This window comes from Lynx rufus, unplaced genomic scaffold, assembly GCF_022079265.1.
Source record: "Lynx rufus isolate CCGP_SWC_20201006 ecotype Redwood Valley unplaced genomic scaffold, mLynRuf1.p SCAF_6, whole genome shotgun sequence".
Taxonomy (NCBI): domain Eukaryota; kingdom Metazoa; phylum Chordata; class Mammalia; order Carnivora; family Felidae; genus Lynx; species Lynx rufus.
This window is the reverse complement of record NW_025814878.1, coordinates 76,120,872-76,138,080: the sequence shown is the minus strand read 5'-3', so window position 1 is coordinate 76,138,080 and position 17,209 is coordinate 76,120,872. Positions and strand designations below refer to the sequence as shown.

General features: G+C 36.4%; 1 protein-coding gene across 1 annotated transcript in view; it reads left to right on the top strand.

Moving 5' to 3' along the window:
* Positions 1 to 8,426, top strand: part of MEI4 (meiotic double-stranded break formation protein 4) — a 173,996-nt gene extending 165,570 nt beyond the window's left edge. Inside the window, exon 4 of the mRNA XM_047101760.1 lies at positions 8,166 to 8,426. Within this exon, the coding sequence (XP_046957716.1) occupies positions 8,166 to 8,426 (261 nt within the window). The remainder of the gene's footprint in view (positions 1 to 8,165) is intronic.
* The last annotated feature ends 8,783 nt before the right edge of the window (positions 8,427 to 17,209 follow it).

The following is a 17,209-nucleotide window of genomic DNA, read 5'->3' as shown; positions in this document are numbered from 1 at the left end:
GATAATTAGTAGATCACCTGAGGCCAATCAGATTTGGCTTTCAGTTTACAAACAAAATTATTGCAAAGGATCTGGTCACTATGAGCCCATCTTCTTGTTGTCATTGGTCTTGGGCTTTGGATCCAGTGCTCTTAAATACACACACACACACACACACACACACACACACACATGCACACACATTTCTTGCTTACTTTGGCTAATGTATCAAAGCTTAGATAAGCATCCTCTAGGAAACTATTTTTGCCTCTGACTTTGTTTGTCCTGGCTAGGCAGTCATTGATGCTACTCCAACAAATCTGGCTCCCCCTGCCTTCTGCCTAGTTGGGTAGGTTTTGATGCTGTCTTGGATAATCTTTATTTAGACTCCTAAAGAAGAATGTTTCTTGTTGATTTTACCCCCGCTGGCAATTTGGACATTTGTTTTACATCAGTAATGGCCATCCGTTTTTAATATATATCGGACACTTCACCAATTTTGATTTCTTTTTCTCAAGCTCTATCTTAATTACATGATGGGAATGGCTTATCTTGGTTAAACAGTGCATTGTCTCCCAAGAATACTACTTTTGTGCTTCTTTATCTGTGCCTTCCTTCATGAAGCTAAGTATAAAACATTTAAGTGACAGTAGACCTCAAGGAACCAAATACACTGTTTAAGATTTTGTTAACATAGAGAACTGATTTGGCCCTTGACTGCACACACCAGTTAGTCTAGTCTGGTTCCACTGCCTTAGTGAAGGCTGAAGTATAGGGATTCTGCAGAGATTAATGACATCTTTTCCCCACACCCCTTTAAGCTTTCTGCCTCTCCCTGGCTTCAATACATATTCACCAGCCAAAAACAGAGGCCCCTGTGGTAGTAGCCAAACAGGTGTTTTACCTATGCTGATAATAACTTTCAAGTCATCTCTCCAAAAGGATCCTGCCATCCTCTTAGGAGGAAGTAAGCCTACAACATCATCACGACTAAACTCATTTCCTGACGTTCAGCGTCTTCTCATACCATGTGACTCAGTTGTCTTTAGAGTGTTTTGTTTTTTTTAATATCCCTTACAGCATGCACTCTGCATTGGCATTATTTATTTACTTCTTTGTCTCCCTAGGGGCATACTAGGAATTTCTATAGAGGTAGGCATCTTGTCTTATTCATCTCTGTATCCGCAGCACTTATTATAGGGTATGGCACTTGAGAGAACGCAACAACTGCAATAGGACTGACAGAAGAGAGGGAGGAGTGCAAAGCAAGCAGAAACAAAATTGTAAAGTGCTAAGTGCTCCCAGCTGAATTAGTCCTTAAAGAATTTAGCTGCTTTTATCCCAGTCTCTGAACCCTGTTCTTTCACTTAATAGACTCTTCTATTAATAACCAAATTGTCTGGTTTGTTCTGCTTTGTCAGAAACTACTGTGATAGAAGTCCAAATAGTAAATGATCTATTTGCCTCTCAAATGTACTTGAAAGAGATTTCCAGCCTTAGATTAAGTTTAATATTATGGCATAAAATGGTGACAACTTTCCTATGAGTGGGATTGATGACCCCATAATTAAGGGAAAGAGCCTGAGAAAGCAGTGAGGATTCAATGTAAAAGTATTTAAAGTTGATTCAGGAAATCTGTTAGAACAGAAAAATGCCATCTCCATGTATCAGGAATTCTGTATTTTTTTTAAATTTTTTTAAAATGTTTATTTTTGAGAGAGAGACAGAGTGTGAGTGGCGGAGGAGCAGAGAGAGAGGGAGACCCAGAATCTGAAGCAGGCTCCAGGCTCTGAGCTGTCAGCACAGAGCCCAATGTAGGGTCGAACTCAGGAATCGCGAGATCATGACCTGAGCTGAAGTCAGACGCTTACCGACTGAGCCACCCAGGCATCCCAAGAATTCTGTATTCTTTATGTGAAGAAATCTGAGAAATAAAATCTGTGTGGAATCTATCTTATCATATCCATCAATATGCTTATTCTGATGGCCAAGAAAGTGATAAATCAGAGTCAAATCACAGGATATTTCCCCAGCGAAAAGTGCAAATATAAAAATTTTTAGTACCTCGGATTTAATCTATGATGTTATTGGGTTATTCACTAGAAGGGAAAATTATTAGGAATCAGAAACTCATTTTTACCAACTTGCCTCTAGGATAGACTTGAACAAGTTGATCTATTTCACACTAGTCAGATAATTGGAGAATATAACATTTTCAAAAAGACCGTCAAGCTGGGTGCTTAAATATCATGTCTTGTTAGGGAACTAGATAGAGGTAAGGGATTGGGCTGATGGACGTTTTTACAATTGTTCATATCCCATAAGACTGCATTTAACCCATACTTACACCTTCCTCAGGGCCTTCTAATATCAGAAAGGCTTTAAAATAATTATCACACATTTTGGTTCCTCAGCATCACCCTTCTATGCAAAAAGGAATGCTCTGCTACAATTGTCAATGAACAACTTTCTTCATAGAGGAAAGTAGATGAAGACACATCCTTAGGTTCTTTACACAGCCCTAGATGAACAATTTGAAATGCTTCCAAAAATTGATCACAGTACAGTACTTGAGTAATACCAGTAGCCTTCTTCCAGGTGCACAGTACCTTATGGATAGGGACTGTTTCTTTTTCACTTTGGGTAAAAACATAATAATAATGATGGTGAAGATAACAGATAATAGATAATACGGATTTGAAAATCTGTTTTAGATATGTAAGTATGCGTGTGTGTCCTGTGCTGTGTTTTAAATATGTAATTTAATCTATTCTCTCAGCAACCCCAGGGAGGAGTTACCCTGGTTATTTCCAAGTTTTAGATGAGGAAAGTGAGGTTTAGTGAGATTAAATAACTTTCCCAGCTCACATAGCTCATAAATGGCAGAATTGAAATTTAATAAGCAATGAATATGTTTTCAATTGATGGTCTTCCTTTATCAAAAAAAAAAAAAAGTCTTGCTTGATAAGATTCTATTTTCTCAAAGATCTCAACCCATAGGGGCCTTTGCCATATCTATTCTTGTTTGGAGTCAGCCTAGATCTTTTTGTCAAACAAATACAAATCATCCTTCCCCTTTCTGTGATTCTTGTCCAGATTCCTTGTACACTGTGGGCCATTTTCTTTTTCAGTCTGTTCATTTTGCTATTACTTTATTATATAATTTCAACCTTAAGAAACATATTTGAGAAAAGCAGGTACAATTGGTTAATGAGAAAATCATTTTTAAATAAGGCTCATAATGACATAATTTAATTTTTGTTATGTATATGAAATTCATAAGTAGCTTTAAAGATTTTTTTTAACATTTATTCATTTTTTTTTTTTTTTGAGAGACAGAGAGAGAGCATGAGTGGAGGAGAAGCAGAGAGAGAGTCAGACACAGAATCCAAAGCAGGCTTCAGGCTCTGAGCTGGCAGCACAGAGCCCAATGCGGGGCTCAAACCCACTGACAGTGAGACCATGACCTGAGCTGAAGTGGGACGCCCAACCCACTGAACCACCCAAGTTCCCCCCTAAGTAGCTTTATGTATAAACCTTGCATACGTGAACTATTTCCCATGGGAAACAAGGCAAAAAGCAAGATTGCAAATGATGATAGTTTTAATAGTTTAGAGCTTTTTATCTATTACTCCCAAAATTAGAAATAGGCCCTTAAAACCAGTCTCCAGGATTCAACATTTTAGGCAGACAGTCACACCATTATCTGAATAAAGCAAACTGGATTAATACCTATTGTATCCTTTTTACTCTTCTTTACCTGGCAATCTGATCAAAAGATGATTCACCGATCTGCACCCTCATTCCTTTTGAGCCCTGGCTCACAATTCATCTCTAGGAAATCTTCCCTAATTAACTATACTCTGTTCTGATCAGCCTTTTTGCTTTATACACTTTCAGTACGGTCTGGCACCTAGCTTGTAGGGAACAGAAAAGCATATAACACAGTTTTTACAGAGACAAAGTTTTAAGTGAATGTGTGCTTCTACTGCAATCATGAGTGCATTGATTTTATATGTACATACATTATATATACTGTGCATGTGGTTCTCCTCCTCTGTTCTCAAGCACTGTTGGCTAGCACGGTGATACTCAGGATTCTGCTGGGCCCCTAGCTAAGCACCGGCTTATTTGTCAGCTCTTCCAGTACATTCTCCTGCTCTTCAGAAGCTGCATGCAAGCTGCTTAGTAAACTGTTGATAGAGGGTTAACTTCATCCTCGTCATCTCCTTCACTGAAACCTACTGTCTTTTTTTGCTTTCTAGTAGATAAAAAAGGCTAAGTTATTAAAACTCAAGGATAAGTTTCCCACTTAATTATCCATGGTGACAACTGACCTTTTCCTCCAAAGTATTATGTTTAATTCAGTCTGTTAGAGACTACCAATTTTAGTTGTACCTTACTTATTGAATCTAATAAATTCTGGCATGAAGGATACAGAGCCAATGGTATATTTATTTTCAATGAACATTTAATTTAACATTTTGGTTACTTGCCTGTACTCTTTGACTTGATTTTCTGCTCTGTAATGATCCAGTTTTCTTCACCTCTTGTGCTTGTAGCAATAAGAAAACTGTTGTGTTGTGTTTTCACCCCTTCTGTATGTAACAGCATGTTTATTTCTGATAGTGTGAGACTTCACCTCTGCATACCTTTGACTAGCACACATAAATTATCATATGCTGAATTTAATTAACTATTACATTTTCATATTTTCAGTATTAAATATAAACATCCAAACTGTGAGCCACACCTCACATACACAGCACATTTTGTTACATCATCTGCTGTCAAGAACTGTGACTTTGTTATTGCCCCCTTAGGCAACTCTGTCCTTTCTGTATCAGAGACAGCAGAAAGCAGGACGTACTCAAGACAAAGAGACCTTCAGAGCTCCCTTCCTGCCTAAATGAAGTCTCAAGGTTCCAATTTTAAAAGATCAAAATGGAAGAAGGGGACCCCAGCATAGTGCAGGAAGGTACAGCCATCCTGCGAGGGGGTATTGAGCTGCACCGGGCCTCCAGAATCTGCCCCTTCTTATTGATCCATGGGTGACCCTCATCCTCAAGCTTACAAGATGGCCACTCTGCCTCCAAGCACTGCATGGGTATTTCCAAGCAGGAACAATGGTGAAGAGGGAAGCAAAGCTGCCTTCTACCAGACTTTGCCTTCTATTAAAGAGCTTTCCCAGAAGCTCCACCCTATTACTTATATTTACATCTCTTTGAACAGAATTAGCCTTAAAAGAGACTGGGAAAATATGCATTTTTAGGTGATCCATTGCCACTCTGAGTAAAACTGGGGTTCTGTTGATGAAAAGGAAGGGTAAAAGGGATATTTGATAAGCAAATAGCAGTGTCTGCTTCAACAATAATTAGTCTCTACGAAAACAGGTTAACCTTGACTGAATTCCAACTAAAACAATAATTAAGAAACTGGCCTTAGTGTCTATAGCCTAACTTCAGAATCTACATTTTGAAGTGAAATTTAGCAGCATATAAAGAAAATTAATATTTTTTACCACTAGAAAAAATATTTAGAGACTTGAGCTTTCTTAAGCCCAGCTCAAGGATAGAAAAATAAATATAAGAATTGTTTTAATTCTGAAAATACTCTGCAAAAATATCTGGTGATTTTTTTCTACCAGGAAGGTATTTTCCCTTTGGAATGTCTCCTATTATATAAAATGGGATTAAGAAGTAGTCATGGGACTCTCAAAGCTTCCTTTCAAGGCTCCTTAATTCTAAAAGACCTGGATAGAAAGACAGACTGATAGCATTTTATCAGATACACACAGCCATTTTGATCCTGTACTGGGGTCATTCAGTCTTTTGGCAGGATTTCAGGCAAAACACTTGAGTATTTTCCTAGTGGGCGAGCTCCACCTGTGTTGGTATTTTCCAACACTGATGTGACTCAGTCCAGTTTAATGGTGAGAGTACAAAAATTACATCAAAATATAGTAGACTGTCGTCTTAATAGCATTTATTTTAGTTTTCATTCAGTTTAGACACTAATTCAGAAAATGCCTGAGCACATGATTAAGCAAAACAGGCAGCTGCCAGCGTGATGAAATTTGGGGACTCCAGGAAAGACCTCCCTGACAGACATGCCCTTTTAGTCGTGTTGAGAGGAAAGGCCGCTAAGGCATGTTAGGTAAGTGCATGCTGTCCCTACAGAGAGGAGTTCATTTCAAAATAATATTCTATAACTGTCAATATCTTAAAGGAATGTATCAAATGATTTAGTATAGGCATTTGGGATGTAGGTAGAACCCAAGACAGATAAATCCTGGTGAGAGTAAGAGCAAAGTCCAAAACAACATGACAGTGGGGATCCCAGTCCACCTGTAAGTAAAGTTGAACATGCCCAAGTAAGAGTCCCAAAACCAATGGAAAGGTACCAAGACACTCTCACTGCTTTACACTCTTGCCCTCAAATTGCCTGGGATGCTATGGCCTTTATCAGAAGGGAGAATACATGTGTGTGTGAGTGTGTGCACATACGTGTGCGTGCACATGCATGCACATGCACACACATAATGGATTGTTATTCAGCTATTGAAAAATAATGAAATCTGCCGTTTGTGCCATGTATGTACCTTGAGGGCAGTATGGTAGGTGACAGAAGCCAGACAGAATAAAGGTAAATAGCATATAATGCAGTTATATGTGGGATATTTAAAAACAAAACAAAATTGAACCAAAACCAAAACCAAGCTCATGGATATACAGAACAGAGTGGTAGTTGCCTGAGGTAGGGGTTAGGAGGTGGCTGAAATGGGTGAATGGAATGAAAAGGTACAAATTTCCAGTTACAAAATGAATCTAAGTCATAGAAATATAATGTACAGCATGGTGACTGTAGTTAATAATACTGTATTGCATATTTGAAAGTAGCTAGGAGAGTGGATCTTGAAAGTTCTCATCACAAGGGAAACAATTGGTAACTATGTATAGTGACAGATGTTAACTAGATTTACCATTTTGCAATGTATATAAATATCAAATCATTACCTTATGCCTGAGACATGTTATGTCAATTGCACCTCAATAAAAGAAAGTATCAGATATCTGTATATATTTGTTTAAGGACCCCCCCCCACCTTGTTGACGAATACATTCCTCTGAACTCTAAGAGAATGTCTCTTTTATGTATTATTAGAGTGGGTAGATTTGGGGAATGTTTCCAACACATGTCTCAATAAGCAAATGATAAAGCCAGTTGATATCTTAAAACTGATTCCTGTCTTCCCTCATGTTATGCTTTCCATTGTGCTTTTAGGCCTCACTTTGACTCACCCCACTTTTAACCATCTAGAGTCAAGTAATAACTTCTATAAGACACATCCACATTTTTCCTCATGACCATGTATCCAATTCCACACAGTCTAATCCTATTCCTCCTTGATTTGTGTAGAATGAGATCATGTCTAGTCTCTTACAGATCATAACTGTTCTCGGACTGAGTTATACATTGAAATGTGTTCTTAAACCCTACCCATAAGCATCTTTGTGTTATCATTGGCAAGGGTGGCATGCATCGGAAGTCTTTATCACAACACTGAATTCAACACACAAGACATTGTCAAATATTCTCAGATTCACCTGAGTAATGAATTATAGGGGTAATACAGACAAGGGGTTTGGAGCTTTGTAAGCCATTAAGAGAAATCATTCACCAAAATCATAAAGTTTTTGAAAAATAAAGAATGTCCTCCCTTGTTCTCTCTCTCTCTATCCCAGTTAAAGGACAGGAAGACAGTTTTAAATATATCAAGTATTTACTTTTTGTCTGAAAATTTAATATCTTTATTTGGCTTTGTCTGAGCTGAGCTACAACCAATATGTTTTTTTTTTTATATGAAGTTTATTGACAAATTGGTTTCCATACAACACCCAGTGCTCATCCCAAAAGGTGCCCTCCTCAATACCCATCACCCACCCGCCCCTCCCTCCCACCCCCCATCAACCCTCAGTTTGTTCTCAGTTTTTAACAGTCTCTTATGCTTTGGCTCTCTCCCACTCTAACGTCCTTTTTTTTTTTTTTTTTTTCCCTTCCCCTCCCCCATGGGTTCCTGTTAAGTTTCTCAGGATCCACATAAGAGTGAAACCATATGGTATCTGTCTTTCTCTGTATGGCTTATTTCACTTAGTTTTTTAAAGGAGTTTGTTGTTTCTTTGTAGGTGCAAGCCAGTTATGTGACACACTATGAAAATATCTTCTCCCTGTTCTGGGTTCTGGAGCAGCTTCTTCAAAAGGAAACCAAAGAAGGCAACACTTCAGGTATAGGGCCTGAAGACCAAGAAATCCAGAAATTTCTTCAAAAGCATGATGAAACTATTTTCCAACTCTCTGATGCATTTCCTTTATTTACCTTTTATTTATGGAGACTAGGCATTCTCTTGAACTCAGTTGAAACTGTTGAAAATAACTCACCTCCTTAGCAATTTACTAAATGTCAGAAGCATACTGAAGTATGAAGATCTTCTGCTTAAAATATTTTCAATAATGTTTTTTAAATGAACATTTTAAATGGATCTCTAAACATAATCATTAATTCAATAGTTTTAAATTGTGTATAAAAGATTATGAGTCCTATTTCTATACTAAAATCAGCCAGTTTCAGTTGAGAATGCCCTTATTTCCATGTAACTGTATTTTACAATATATTACTCAATATAGTCTAGCTCTATTATTCTCTATAGTGGACATTAATTGCCTATCTCATAAGTGATATTTACATTTTAAAAGATTTATATGTAATAGATACTAAAAGGGAACAGATCTTAAAAGTTTTGCTGCTTTATCAACACAGTCTTTAAGTGGTTATAAGTGAAATTTTTAAACATTTTTTATATAGTTTCACTTACATCATTGTCTATCAGTTTAGAGGGAGTCATGTAGAAGAGTCTTTTACATTTATAAACCTAATTACCCTCAGTATCATAAAATCAACATACCTGTCAAGTCATCTGAAAGTACTAACTCATTGCCTAAAATGTTGTTTTCATTTTGTTTACTGTATATAATATTCCTGTTATTAAAATGTAGTTAAACCATGTATTTTTAAGTCATTAATATTTTACAAATTTTTACAAATCTAACATCTGTCCAGAAATATACTTTATACTTACTGAAAGTATATTTATACTTATTAAAAGTTTTAGTTGAATTTTCCAGTTACATCGACTTTATTTTAATTATTAAAATCATAACCATCTAGCTTAACAAGGACACATTATGCACTTTCCTATGGTGCAATTTAGGGCACAACAAATACAAATTTGCTTTCTTAATTATGTGTGATACTGCTTCATAAGTTAATTACCATTCTTAAATGCCACTGGTCTTTAAAAAAAAACAATGTATAGGAAAGTATATCATCATCTACCATAGTTATTTTTGGAATTATTTCTAGCTTTGTAGAAAACTGTTTTTTTATACTGAAACTCAACATATGTACCATTCACCTATTGTTATGAAACAAACTACTACAAAATCTCAGTGGCATACAACAATAAATATTGATTTGTCAGGTGTCTGTGGGTCAGTCATTTGGGGATCGGCTCATCTGAACTGGGCTCTGTTGGAAAGCTCTTCTTGCATTGCAGACCCCACTGGGCTAGGTTATTTATTATAAATTGGACTTTGGTCTCTTCCATTTGTTCCTACTCTGGGGCCCAGGTTAAGAGGGAGGCAACTACTCAGGGCGGCAACTCAGGTCTTCTGTGGCAATGACAGATTGGTGAAAGGAAAGGGCTAGGTTGAGAAAGTTACACTAATCTGTCTACATGCATAAGCCAAAGTACACCAAATTGTCAAGCACAGAGAACCCTCTGCCCAGAGTGGGAGAACTTGCAAAGCTACATGGCAAAGGGCATGGATATAGGAGAGGATGGAGAATTGGGGCAAATTGTTCTCCACACATACAAGTTGAGCACAAGAAGTGTAATCCATATCTTGAATTAGGAGGATTTTTTCTAATATTTGATTCCTGGGATTTGAATAGTTGATGACACTACACAAAATCCACTACCCATGATATCTCCCCATCCTTACTCTTAATGATTAGACAAAGTTTGGTAATTACATAAGCAACAGCAGTGGCCCTTTTCCACTGCAGTCAGCTAACACAATGTTCCTAAGAAGCCTTTTGTAACTAGAACAGATTTCTTAATTCCAGTAGTCTTCAAAGCTTCATTGTCTGAAAATTAGTCTAGAAAATGTATTTATTTTAGAGGAACAGACAAGATGTTGAGATCACCATTTAATGTACAGAATGGAGGTACATTTTACTTCCATTTGGTATTAATTTTATGTAAACAGTTCACTTTAATCAATTATATGATACCTAATCATTATCCTGGGTTTCAATTTCCAACAGTGTTAACTGTCCAATATTGAGGTCTAAAAATGTTGGTGAAAAGAAGACAAAATGAGACATCTGTATCTCTGTTTCAGTAAGATGGTGTAAGAAAGAATGAATGAATAATTTAAACTAGAATTAAAGTTATTTAAGAACACTGTAGCAATTAAGATTTGATTAATGTCTAACTTTACAATTAAAATTTGGGGGATAAGAATAATGGAGACAGTAGAAATTAGGCAGTGCTGAAATTGATTTTAGGATAGGATAGGAAATAAAGAGAACCACACAATCCTAAAAATGGAAGAAATGATAAAAATGATAATAAGTGCCAACATTCATATAGTATAACACTCATGTAGAGAGATACAGTAGGTGCCAGCCAGCACTTAGCTCAGCATTTTGCCTGTATTTATCATTTAATTCTCCCAACAACCCATGTGATAACCTTATTATCTCCATTTTAGAGATGAGGAACTCAGCAAAGGAATGTTCAGCAACTTGCCCAAGTTTACAGCACCAAGTGTGGAAGACTTAGGTTTCACCCCCAGGAATTCTATCTTCCCAGTCCACACTCCTGATTAATCTACTACACTTCCTTATCATTACAAATTGTGCCAGCACTTCGTGAAAGTTTCATAAATACCACTTCTTGGCAATTGTCATCAAAGCCTTATATGCCTTCAACTACGAATCTTACACCATGGCAGTGATGAGCTTATTTTGGATTCTTCAGCCTCCGCAGAGCAGTTGTTCTATCTACCATCATCTTGGAGCAACAGCTTATTTATTCTTTTCTAAATTCTTGTTCTTTTTATAGTAGCATTTACAATAGTAAAGACTCTTTAGGTAAGTTACAGATAATCTTCAATTATGTTCTAAAAAATACAAAGCTCTCTTTAAAGATGGGCTAAGTGAACTGTCAGGCTACAGTGCTCCACCTGGTGGGGAGAGAAAACAAATCTGATTGTTTTATCCTTGGATCTATAAATAGATATTGGTGGTGTGTAATGCAATTCTTTCACAAACTTGTACTTTTCCATCATATTTGTTGGCATCCTACAGATAAGAGTAGTTATCCTAGAGAGACAAGGAAACAAGCCATTTACACTTCCAGAATTTTATATAAATGTGTAGGTTTTTAAGAAATATTGATGGTTCTAGCTCATGATAACTTGGTTTCATTTATTCATCAAATATTATGCACCAACTTTGTGTACAAACAGGTTGTCTGCACATATGAAAAATAAACATACTAAGTTTTAGCTTCTAGCAAATTTATAAAGCAGAGCTTTCTTTTAGTGGTCACTATAATGATGCAACAGTATCAATAGCTTGTATTTTCTGAAGGAGATAATCAGAGTGAAAATATTTATCTGGTTTTGAAAAAAAAGATTTTAATTATCAAAAGCCAATTCATTCTTTTTAAATTATTTATAGAATTGGACAGCACTAAATTTATCTGGTCAATGAATAGACTGCTCTTTTAAGAACTGCCTGAGTATTATGGAGTATGATTGACATATAGGAAATGATGTTGGTTGGCCTCTTTTTTTATTTTCTATTTAATATGAAAGTCCTTTAGTTTTAAGAATCTATTACTAATATGAAACAAAGCTTGTATAAAGATAATATAAGTCTAACACTCAAGACACTGAAGTAATTTTATAATTCATATATATATATATATTGCAATATTTTCTTTGGATATTTTAATATAATTTTTGTTTTGGTTGCTTATAGGTTGGTGAACTTTGCTGTATTTCAGTCAGTAGTTCCAAATGTTCCATAGCCAATCCACGGGGGCATCACGATTTATAGATAACATTAACCTCATTTGTCTCTGATCTATATGTAAAGCAGTGGTTCTCAAATATCATCCCTAGGCCAGAATTATCAGCAACACTTTCAAACATGTTAGAAACACAAATCCTTGGGTCCCGCTCCAGATCTACTACAGAATCAGAAAGGCTAGGGTGGAGCCAGAAATCTGTGTTTTATCAAGTCCTTTAGGTGATTCTGATACCCACTAATGGTAGAGAACCATTGCTATAATCATGGATTTTACTGAACAGGAAGGCTTAATACATAAAAAATCATTCAAAAAATAGAAATCCAATCATCCCAAGTTATTTAACTGAAAAATTTTTAGCTTTCCCTCTATGTATGTGCCTTAAATTCCAAAGTAGGATTTGAGGAAACTTAGTTATTCCTAATTCACTTAAAATGAGTAACAAATTTACAAACATATCAGTCAACCTGAATAGCACTTTAAACAGTTACCATCTTTACATTTATTTCTTAGTTACTTCACTAAAATTACTCCCTATTGGTGGCATTTAAAAAAATTATAATTCAACTTTATGAGATATATATTAACTATAGCTTTCTGTATTAGTCTTTGGTATAAAATGCAGAGAGATGCAGATGTGATGGTACTTCACTCTTAAGTGGGCACCCCCAAATATCAGAATATTCATCTTATTCCCAGAGATCTGTTTTTATAGATAAGGTAAATATAGCCTAGTTAGGAATATATTATTCTATATCACAGCCATAGAGATGAAATTCTACCTTCTTTAAATCCTTCTGGAATATGATGAGATATAAATAAATAGTTAATAAATGATTGCTTATTCTCAACTCTTGTGTTTATTTCCACCACACTGCATCCTCACCACATTACTGTGAGCTCCAAGTTGCCTAAGGACAGAACCCTTGACAAAATGAAGGAACAGAGAGCTATCACTGCTTTAACTTTAACAACTTAACCATTAAGACATTTTCATGAATGATTAATGATTTCAGGAGCATTAGAAAGGCCAGACATTCAACCATCAGGGAAAAGGATGTATTTGTTATTTTGCTCTCACATACACACTGAAATTCAACATTTGTTTTGTAAAAAAGAGATCTAAATCTTTTCAAATGAATTCTAAAGGTTGGAGGGGGAAAAAAGTTTCCTTTCTTCTATTTTACCTTGTGTTCTTTAAGGGGTCCCACCACAAGGAGTGGCTACACCTTTGGTATCTTTTTGCCCTGACTTGCATCAAGGATGTGAAGAGGCCCTCAGAACTGACCTGTCATGACCTTCCTTTCTAGAACTCCAGTCAGGACATTCCTCTGAACAGAGGGACCTCAGGCTTTTAAAATGTGTGGCTTACTCCCATGACCGGTGGCCCATGACCAGGAAGTAGGGTTTACCGGATATGACCACGCACCTTATCTTGCAACTTAATATAGTCTAGGAAAGAGCACATCAGAGACTAGACTGAGAGAATATGGTTACTCCAATTATTAAAAAAACAAACGAAAACAAAAAAAAACAGCTGGAAATAACTCTATAGAAATGTGAGGATGACTCCAATTCCAAATAAATATACTGATATTATTCCTATGTAAAAATTTAATAATAATTTCTGAAGTTAGTAAGATCTTGGCTCATGAGGTACTTTGCTTTTAAACAGATTCTCTTCCACACATATCATATAAGCCATGTGCCTTTGTACTGTCACTTTATTAAGGCTGGTAGTAATACCCAGCATAATAAACCCTTGGCATGTGCTAGGCACTCCACCAAGTTCTTTAAATTTATTGTTTTGCTTAATCCTTCTAACAATCTTTGATTTAAGTATATTATTATCCCCAGTTAGATGAGGAAGCAAGCACAGAGCATGTAAGCAATTTGCCCATAGTCACAGGACTGGAAACAGAAATCAGAGCCATGATTAAAATAACAACAAGCCACTGAGTCAACAGTCTTCACTCTCAGCACTCAACTATCCACAGCTGCCACACTCTGTGCAAAAATAGAAATTGAGTGCAGACAATAGTTACCCTGGAAGTAAAACTCCAGTTTTCATTCTTTTTAGAGTTCTTCTTAGGGGCACTTGGATGACCCAGGGTGTCTGGCTCTTGATTTTTGGCTCAGGTCATGCATGATCTCATGGTTCATGAGTTCCAGCCCCACATCGGGCTCTGCACTGACATCATGGAGCCTACTTGGGATTCTCTCTTTCTCTGCCCCTCCCCTTCTCTCTCTCTCTCTCTCTCTCTCTCATAAATAAATAAATAAATAAATAAACATTAAAAAAAGTTCTTAGACATATGCTTCATGCACTTATGAGAATTATAGTAGTAGGAAATTTACCCTCTATTAAGTAAAATCAGATGATTGAAAGCATCTTGTCATGTTTGGAAACATAAAAGAAGTGTGGTAAGAGGTTTCCAATTGGTCGCATTTGAAACGATATAAATTCAACTCTAGTATCTGATTGTTTTGTAAGCCAGTATAACACTTTCTAAGGAAACGCAAGTTAAATCTTCCAAAATGCAAGGATCAAGATCAGACAACCGTGTATGGATTAGAGTTAATTCCTAAGTCTTAGACATGGAAACAAATAATACACATGAAGCATAATTTCTCTATACTGGCTCCAAAATCATACTTTTTTGTTGTGACTATAAAGAAAAATATCCCTATTTCATGATTAGAATTGATCAGTATAATCCTGTTGACAATATTTGACACTTCTAAAGCATCTTATGAAGTAGAAAGAAAATGTCTTCATAACTCTTTACATCACAGGGGAAAACATATTAATAAGTAATGAATTAAAAACATCTCAGTGATATGTTCTCAAAGAAAGTTTAGGCAGTTCTTGTTTAGTCATTTTCCTTCAGTCTGGGGAAAAGAGATGTGAGGACTGTTCCTTGCTCTCTGTCTTGTCAATCAGCACTACATCCAGTTCCATTTGAGAGGCTTTCTGTTTTTACCATACAGAAATACACAGAAATAACAGTGAAGCCCAGAAGAGAATACATTGTAGAAGGCAGAGATGAAAAGGCAGGTTGTGGCTTGTGGGGTAATGGAAGAACAGAGAACAGAGGGCCATCATGGCCAAGCCATACTGTGACCTGACAAGTAATTCAACACCCTCACTTCCTCATTATAATATAGAACATTTGTTTTTCAGTTTTAAAGTATAGAGAACAAAGAGTATCTGTATTTCTGCTCGGGAAATGTGTTTCTTCAGAATGTATGCATTGATGATTAGATCAACAACGTTAAATGCAACTACCCATTATTACTGAATGTTATTGCCAAGCACAGGGGGTTTTGTCTCTTTGCTGAAGATCCTTCAGTGATAAACTTTTTTACACAGTTTACAAGGTCCAGTAATTGAGAGTTAAAAGATGAGGATATCACTATATCCCTGTTATATAAATAAAACCTCCATTTCTTCATTGTTAATTTTAAAAAGATTAATCTCACCACAGTATTATTTATGTGAATGAAATAAAAATATCAAACACTTTATGAACTGCAAAGTAAAAAAAAATAATAGTTTCTACTCTTATCAGTGCACCAATATTGCACTGCATGTTAACTAAAATATAAATAAATAAATAAATAAATAAATCTAAGAAAACGAGCACTCAGATAGTGTCTTTTATGCACCAACCACTCCTCTCAGTGCTTTACATGTTACTTTTTCATTCAATCCTCATAGCTAACTCCAAAATAGGCAATACTATCATTTCTTTAGTCTCATGTTACAAAGGAGGAAAGAGGCACAGAAAGGTTAAGTGACTGGTACGGAGTCATACAAACAGGAACAGAGATAATGTTAAACAGTTATTTGTTCTTATTTCCTGCTGTTCCAAGACTTTTCCATTAATTATAAGTGAACTCATAGTTGAGTCATACAGAAATTCAACCCCTGCCTGAATCTCTTCCTACTCAACTTAAATTTAAGGGTGACTATGATGATTATGATAATCAATAAATGTTAGCCATAAGTCTGTGTGCTAGAAACTATGTAACATGCTTTATTAGATAATTTAATTTGCTGTCCTGCCATAGACAAATCAGTCCTTTGAGCTCTTGATTCAGAGAGACATAGTGGTATATTTAGGAGACATCTTTCTACCAACCAGAGAGCTCAGGAATGGATTTCACCTGACTGAACCCTCAGCAAACAAATTCTTTGCCCATTGTTCACATGCCGGACTTTTTGCCCTGGCTCCTGATTGTCATTCTCATTCCCCATTGAATCTGGATCTTCATCCTGAATGCTACCAGGGCAGTGGACAATAGTTCTCCTTTTGGAAATAAGATCTTAATTTCCTTTTGTGTCCTATGTCCCTACCCCATTGTGCAGAGTCTTTTTTAATACTAAAAAATCAAGATGCCTTTATTCCTAGCTGAAAGGTGTTCACATGACACCAGTTAAGCCATTTGGAAATTCCCTCTCGTAAGTCTGAATCCTGTGCAGAATCACTGAAACTAGCTGTAGTTTATTCATTATAGCAGCAACACACTAGTGGTACTGCTGAGCAATTTTTGCTGCCAGCCTCCCAGACTACCTGCTTTCTACCTTTTTCTAAACCTGACCCTTCAGCTTTCCAGTTCAATGTGTGAGCTAACAGATTTTCTTTAATGGCATTGCTTTTCTGTTTCTGTTAATCAGAGATGACTTCTGTAGCTTAGAACTGCTGATCCCTAACTAATATGCCCATAAAACTGTGGTCCTGTTACCCTTGTTTGTTCCTATGAATGCTCCCCATAACATGGCTGGACCATTCTTCCCGCAGTTTTCTCTTACAGTTCTAGCATCTAAGGACATTCTGGCTGGCAGATACCTGCATCAATCACAAGAGTTCCTGTGAACTATCACTTTGTTAGTCACATTGCACTAAAGACCACTGCTCCTTGAAGCAGAGGCTACCCAGGCACACATCATTTTCCAATCTAATCTGCCTGGATTGAGTTTAAATTCTGCATGACTCTTGGACCTTGTGATTCCAAATGGTGACAACTTCATTGGCAGTCCACTTCCCCCAACTGTGGACAGACAT